Genomic DNA, 7,681 nt, shown 5'->3' on the forward strand with positions numbered 1-7,681 from the left:
ATATAGCATGGAGATACATAAAATCAATTTTCATCACCACTCTGAATTTGTGATAGACTTATATATGAAATTTGAAAAGAGATGGAATGTCAAATTCTAAACTAATTAGTCTAATTTATTAAGTACTCCATTCGTTTCAAAATATAGTTTATTTTAGACTAAATCTACATTTATTAATCAACTTATGAATATGGTTTATATATATGTCCATATCTATTATCCTTAATTCGAATGCGTCCGGAAGAAATGGCCTAGAAAGAATTATAATGCACTGCGCTTCATCGGACGGCAAAAAAAAAAAAACGTGTCGGAGACAGGTTGTTGTTTTAGATTTCTTCCAAATTCATGAGCACAAATTAAATCCAGTGACCCGTCAGCCATGAGCGCCGGTAACGAAGATGAAGATGGACATCTACAGCGGGAGAATCTTGGAGTCACCGACGTCAGTGTCATCTCTGATCGTGGGCTCGGCGCCTTCGCCGCACACCTCCTCCAGCGACCGCCCCTTGGGCTCCGGCAGGAAGCAGGTGAAGAGTATCCCCAGCGCATTGGACGCGGCGAGCACGAACAGGGAGGCGCGCACGCCGATGCCCGACGGGTACCCTGTCTCGGCCGCCTCGCTGCCGTCGGCCTTCTGCGCCGCATACATGAACCCGAACGTCCCGACGATCGCGCCGACCTTCCCCGCGGCGGCCGATATCCCGTGGCACGTGGTACGCAGGTGCGCCGGGAAGATCTCCGCCGGCAGGATGAAGGTGGTGCTGTTTGGCCCGAAGTTGGCGAAGAAGAATGTGAAGGTGTACATGAGCACCAGCCAGATCCGCCGCCCGGGGCTGATGAGGCTGTCGTAGAAGGCGGCGATGAGGAGCATGAAGCCCATCATCATGGCGAAGCCCAGGAACTGGATCGCCTTGCGGCCGACGACGTCGACGAAGGCGATGGTGAACCAGTAGCCCGGCAGCGTGCCGCAGAGCGCGATGATGGCGTGCGCGCGGCCGACGCGGTAGGTCTCCTCGAGGGCGCTCATGGTGCGCGCCCTGGGGACCCAGTTGACGTCGCTGAAGATCCCCTCCTGGAGGATGTTCTGGGAGTAGAAGACGACGTCGAGCACGAACCAGCAGGCGACGGCGCCGGCGAGGTGCGCGCCGTGGCGGCGGGCGAAGCGGCGGGAGAAGACGCCGTAGTCGCCCCTGTCCCTGGTGATACTCTCCACCTTGTCCGGCTCGCCCGTGATGTCCACCTGCAGCACCCTGGACATGTCGCGCGCGGCCTTGTCGGCGTCGCGCGCGACCAGCGCCGTGTAGCGCGCCGTCTCCGGCATCCGCATCCGCCAGTGGTAGGTGAAGCAGGCCGGGATGGCGCCGACCATGAGGATGATCCGCCACGCGTAGTCGGCCTGCGGCGGGGTGGACGCGGCGGGGTCCTCCTCGTAGGCGGGCGCGCCCAAGCGCGCCTGGAAGGTGGCCGAGACGACGAGGGTGACAATGCAGCCGGCGAGGACGCCGAAGCCTTCCATGGCGAAGACGGCGGCGACGAAGCTGCCCCTGGTGCGCTTGTTGGCGTACTCGGACATGATGGTGGCGGAGAGCGGGTAGTCGCCGCCGATGCCGACGCCGAGCCAGAAGCGGAAGAAGCAGAGCGTGGCCATGACGCCGTCGGCGCTGTTGCCGAAGGAGAGGCCCGAGAGGAAGGAGCCCATGATCATGAGCATGATGGTCTTGCCGTAGAACTTCTTCCGGCCGACCTTGTCGCCGAGCCAGCCGAAGAGGAGCTGCCCCACGATCATGCCGCAGAAGGTGACGCCGTTGATGGCGGCCTCCAGCCTGGGCGGCAGCCTCCCAGGCTCCTCCCGCCCCGGGACGTGGTAGTAGATGCGGCCTAGGAGCTTGGTCACCAGGGTGATGCAGAAGAGGTCGTACGCGTCGGCGAAGAAGCCCATGCCGGCGATGACCACCGCGCGGACGTGGTATCGCTGCGTGTCCGCGACGTCCAGCGCGTGCAGCACCTGCAGCTTTTCCAGCGCCATTGCCGCCGCCTCGCACTCGCAAGTCGCAACTTGCAAGCTTGAGCTGAGGCTGGGGTTGGCACGAGGGGAGGGAGGAATCCACCAGTGCTCAGCTCGCGACGGCCTTATATAAGCAGGCGCCCATTTGGCGCGACGAAGGAGACAATGGCAAGAGACGACGCCTGCTTGTAACGTCATGGCCAGGAACTTTATAGAGAGCTGACGCTGACGCAGATGGAGTGTGCAGTTTCCGCATGGCGCAGAAACAACAAACCCGGCAGGTGTGTCAGAGTGGATGCTTACATATGCGGATGGAAATTCCGAGGCACCGTGGGCAATCCCGTGCAATACGCGGAGGTGTGTCAAAATATTGTTTGAGAGCAGAATATCCTAAATAACGATGCTGAATAAACCTTTTCTGGAGGGTAGTACTGTACACTGTAGTAGTAGGCACAATGTTGTTACGGGCAAAAATGCATTAGAAATATGTGAACACACTCAGTGCCTATAGTTTTTAGAAAAATGTGTTTCGAACTTACAAGCGAGAATGGAGTTGTATTTTTTTTACTCCTTTTCGGTTTTCGAGGCAGCTGAGCCAACCTATGCTCCTAGAAGTAGAACCACCAGCTCAACTGCTCAAGGGATGCTCCTGGCTATTTCGCAATGATGCAGCTGCTGCGAATTCTCAGCATGAAGAAATCTCACAAGTTTTTATGGGTTTTTATGTATATATTTAAATGGGAAGGAGTGAAATACTGCTAATTGAACATTCATGTTAAAGAAAATCCACACAAAGATTTTGCTTATTGTTTGCCTGAGCAAATTTACCTAGCACAGGCGTCCCTCCATGCGTCCGATTTTCAATATCCCGGACCATAGTTAATGGCTAGTAGGGAGCTTGTTTGAAAATCCACGAACCAAATAAACCTCAGGCCTTGTTTGGCATCAAGGGTAAGGGAGGGAGGCTAAAATCTCCTCGAGAATTTTGAATAATAAGGAATTTTAGCCCCCTCAATTCTCTACATTACCCTTCTCCCAAACAAGGCCTTAAGGACTAGTTTAGGAAGCCCAATTCTTGGTGACTCGACCTTTTTTCCCGTGGACGAATTCTACGTGGACACCAGCTTCGGAAAAGCTCTCCCTGACCCGTCCAATCACCCGGGGAAGTTCTCTCCCAACACCTGACACCAGGTGACTTACCCCGCGGCGAGGGGGAGGCGACGGGAGCGCATCTGAGGCTACCACTGTAACACCCTAAATCTCATTTTGAGAATATAGTAAAAAAAATTCAAAGAACTTGAATTAGATTTTTTTCCTTCTCCCTTGGAATTCCCATAACATTTGAATTCACATCTCCTTAGATAAAAGTTCTATAACAAAAATGCAATAAAATGATTCTTATATGAACTAGCCTTTATTGAAGTTCATAAGTATTAATGTGAGAACATTTTTTTTGAGATCATACAATATAAACTATTTCTCTTAAAATAATTGCATGTGTGCTACATATTCAAAAGCAATTATTTATGTAGAATAATGAATGAATAAATAAAAAATATATATAATGAATATTGCATCATGCTGGATTTTGATTGTGCACTTTTGTTTGAAATAGAAAATTCAAACTCAGATTCAAAAGTGAATTCAATTGGAAATAGAAAACAGAAAATAAAACAAAAAAAGGAGAAAATCCTCCACTTCCTGGGCCGGATCGCCACCATTTCGGCCCAATTGGGCATCTCACTCCCCGCGCGGCCCAACAACCTTGCGCACCAGCCCACCCTATTCTCCTGTTTCGTTTTTTTTCTTTTCTCTTAGTATGGATGACATGTGGGTCCCTCGCGTCGGTCGCCTAGCTTGTCACCTTGGGCCGCTGTCGGGTGGTCTCCACTTGTCGGACCCATTCTTCTTCCCCACGCCGATCGGAACATCGTTTCCTGGTGGTGGGCAGTGCACAACCACCTCCAACGGAACCCCGTGATCCGCGCTTGGTGGGGTCATCACGTCGGATCCTCCCTCGTTCTCCTGCAACGGAACGCGATCTCCTCGCCGGTAAACTCGCGCCAACCGCGGTCACCCTGACCAACTCGGACTTGCCCTCCCCCATAAAATCCACAGCTCGTAGGTGCTTTCCCCCTCGACTCAACCCATCGGGCGCTGCCCAGGTCATCAAGTGAGGCACGATTGGCGACCGGATCTTGGCGAATTTCTCGCCGGAATCTGTGGGCGCCCGGGATCCGCCCTGCGGTGTGGTTGGGGGTCCCTGCTGCATAATCACCGGTGAGAAAACCTCCTTTGAGTTAGCCTCTACCCGCTCCACGTGTAGAACGCATCCATGCTCGATTCCGCCCCCTCGTTCATCCGGTTCTCCTGCTCACCATCGCGGTGCCGTGACGCGCTATGGCAGACCGTCACCGCATTCGTCGCCAGGGTGGAACCCTCCCATATGGTTCGCCTGGACCTCCTCTCCACCTTTTGCGAAGAAATTGCGTGTATCGAGCCCGGGTCCCCGGATTGCTTGAACACCAGTGATGCCACCGCCGCGTATTGAGAATCGCCGCCGCCATTGCCTGAGGGTAGCTGGGCGATAGTGAAGTAGGAGAGAAGATGGGTCCGCAGTCGTTGGATCCGTAATGGACGCCTATGATTAGATCGACGATAACCTTTTGACTCTTTAAATCTATTCCGTAGAAATGTGATCGGAGGGCTACGGTTGGTTCTCATCTTAGTTGAATCTAGGCCGTAGATCTTAGAGCGAGCGATCAAAATTGCATACCGGTTCGGGGTGACTGGGATCTAATCTGGACCGCCCGGATAAGATCGTGTGGCTCACGCGAGCTGGTACCCCTTCGCTACGGCTGTTTTTCAAAAGAGCCCCTCGGCTTATTCTAAATAGAACCCGCCATCCAGCCTAGGTGGGAAGTAATTACAGATAGGTCCGATATTATTCAAAATAGACCCTGACTTTCCAGAAAATAGAAACCACAGTACATATAAGCTCTGAAATTTATAAAATAAATCTGAAAATTGATTTTCAATACAAAAATAAATCCAGAGACTTGTTTAATTCATATTAAATTCATTTTAACTCCAAATTCATCCATTCCAGTTGCATTAAATTTGTATTAATATTGTTTGTCACCTAGTAACTTTATTTTGTTATGAAACCTAAACTAAAATTATGTACTTAGTTTCTTTCGTACCCCATTCTTAAATCTTTGGAAAATCATAACTTAATAACCGTAGCTCCAAATTTAGTGGTTCTTGTTTCTACGATCTCGTAGCGACGCGTAGATTATTATTACGCAGTTTGTTCTTATGTTCGGTGTGATGTTAATTTTGCCCATGCCATGTTTGTTTGTATTGCTACGTTTAGCGGTGAGGACACGTGTCATCTGAAGAGCAAGTTGGTACCTGGAATCTCAAGTCCCAGGCAAGTTGTGCCCTTGATCACTTCTTTTACCCACTCATGTTCTAATTAATCATAATGATCTGCATAGGTTAATTTTGATGGGACCCAATAGGTCACCCTAGTTTGTCTATCTTTATGCCTTGTTCACCACTGAACTTTTTGGGTAGTACTGGCTAGTGCTATATGTGGTTTTGGGTTAATATTTCATTATATCTATGTTCCAATTATGTTGTTATTTTATTTATGTTCATGACAAGATCATTAAATGTTAATTGGAACATAGAGCTTAACTTGAGAAACACGTGCCACCACAAGGGTTTATGGACGCCCTTGGCTGATTAATTAGGAAAGCTAGTGGAGGACTACCTTACCCGAAAGGGGCAAGGGCAGTAGGGGAGTGGTCAGTGTAGGGAGGTCCTTGGTTGATTTTGCTGCGATGGCGGTCAGTCAAGAACCCTGCATTGGAGCTTCCTATAAACTGTAGCGGATTTTCTGAAGCTAGTGGAACTTTGTAAAGGCCTCGTAGCGTTACCCTGCCTCGCCTCCTCGGTAGAGGTGTATGGGAAGTCGCGATCCCTTGGCAGATGGGTAACATGACTTGTGGGTAAAGGGTACCACCTCTGCAGAGTGTAAAACTGGTATACTAGCCGAGCTCACGGTCATGAGCAGCTCAGGACTCTCTGATGATTAATTTATGGAACTAAATTCAATTTGTCATATGCATTGCATCGCAGGTGATGATGTTACTTTTGTTCTACTACTTAATTGGGTTGGTATTTACTTATACTTAGTAATTGCTAATAAAATTTTGACCAACTTTAAAAGCAATGCTCAGCTCTAACCATCCTCTTTGGTAAGCCTTACACTTCACGTGAGCTCCCACCTTTGGCGAGTTCATGCACATTATTCCCCACAACTTGTTGAGCGATGAACGTATGTGAGCTCACTCTTGCTGTCTCACACCCCCCCCCCACAGGTCAAGAACAGGTACCACAGGATGAGGCGCATGGAGGATGCTGCGATGAGTTCGTGAGAGATCTAGGTCGTCGTCTCCCAGTCAACTTTGGGTTGCTGGACCGTTGTCTCCTTATAATGTAATTACTTATTTATTTTGTATAGAACTCCTGTTAAATAGTAAAGATGTGACATTCGATCCTGTGCCATGATTCATCATATGTGTGAGACTTGGTCCTAGCACACCTGGTGATTATGTTTGCGCCCGGGTTTTGGACCCCTAAAATCCGGGTGTGACAACCACACCCTCCGCAGCCACCGTTCGCGTCGCCACCACCTGTGTCGTCGCCTTTTTGCTGAACATGGTCTAGCTAGTTTGCTTTCATTCAGTAGATGGTCTAGCTTTTTCATTCAGTACATGGTCTAGCTAGTTTGCTTATGTGGTTCCTTACAGTGGTAGATCACATAACTCACCTTAAAGCAGCCAACATGTTGCTTATGTGGTTCTTCATGTAAATATGATTAAATGTAAGTACAAGTGCTTATACTATGTCTTCCAATTCCCTAGATATTAGTTCTTGTGAAGAGCTAGCTAGGCAGTTTTTGTTGGAGGAAGAATACGATGAGTTTTTCTTTATTCTTCTCCCTGCTATACTTCCACTACTCTATGAAAAGAAAAGGTCTATCCATACCTCCTGTCTTTGGTGCCCATAAGGTTAAGGAGATCCTTGAAGGGCATGAGAGTTGGTGCAATTCTGAGTTTTTTGGATGAAGCTAGAAATATTAAGAGCCACATAAGATTTTCTTAGAAGAGAGGGTTTTTTACGTGATACACGAGGAGTTAACGTCGAGGAGCAACTTGGGATGTTCATGTATATGATCTCCCACAATGCTAGTAACCAAATGCTTTAAAAGGGTTTCCAACATAGTGGAGAGACTATCCATCGAAAAATATTAGAAGTTTTCGATGTAGTTCACACTCTAACTCAGCGGTTCGTGAAGCTTCCCAATTCTATTCAGACGCATCCAAAAATTGTAACAAATTCTAGGTTCATGCTCCTTTTCAGGTGACCTATCAATAGTAAACATGATTTCCTTAGTTTTTTTCCTTTAACATGCCTTAAACTTCCTTTCCTTTTATACTGAATTGCATTGGAGCAATTGACGAAACCCATGTACCTACCACCATTGCAGAAGATAAGGCCCTCTTTACAAAAATAGGAAAGGGTCACTTTCACAAACCGTTATGTTAGCATTTGACTTTGATCTAAATTTTATATTTATTTCATGTGGATGGGAGGGCTCAACCT

At 48.5% G+C, this 7,681-nt stretch overlaps 1 protein-coding gene across 1 annotated transcript; it reads right to left on the reverse strand.

The window, feature by feature from the left end:
* Positions 1-296: 296 nt before the first annotated feature.
* pht11 (phosphate transporter protein11) lies at positions 297-2,106 on the reverse strand. Its single transcript, NM_001156420.2, has one exon. The coding sequence runs from the start codon at positions 2,024-2,026 to the stop codon at positions 413-415; it is 1,614 nt and encodes a 537-aa protein (NP_001149892.2). The 5' UTR covers positions 2,027-2,106; the 3' UTR covers positions 297-412.
* Positions 2,107-7,681: the final 5,575 nt, after the last annotated feature.

This window comes from Zea mays, chromosome 7, assembly GCF_902167145.1.
Source record: "Zea mays cultivar B73 chromosome 7, Zm-B73-REFERENCE-NAM-5.0, whole genome shotgun sequence".
NCBI lineage: Eukaryota > Viridiplantae > Streptophyta > Magnoliopsida > Poales > Poaceae > Zea > Zea mays.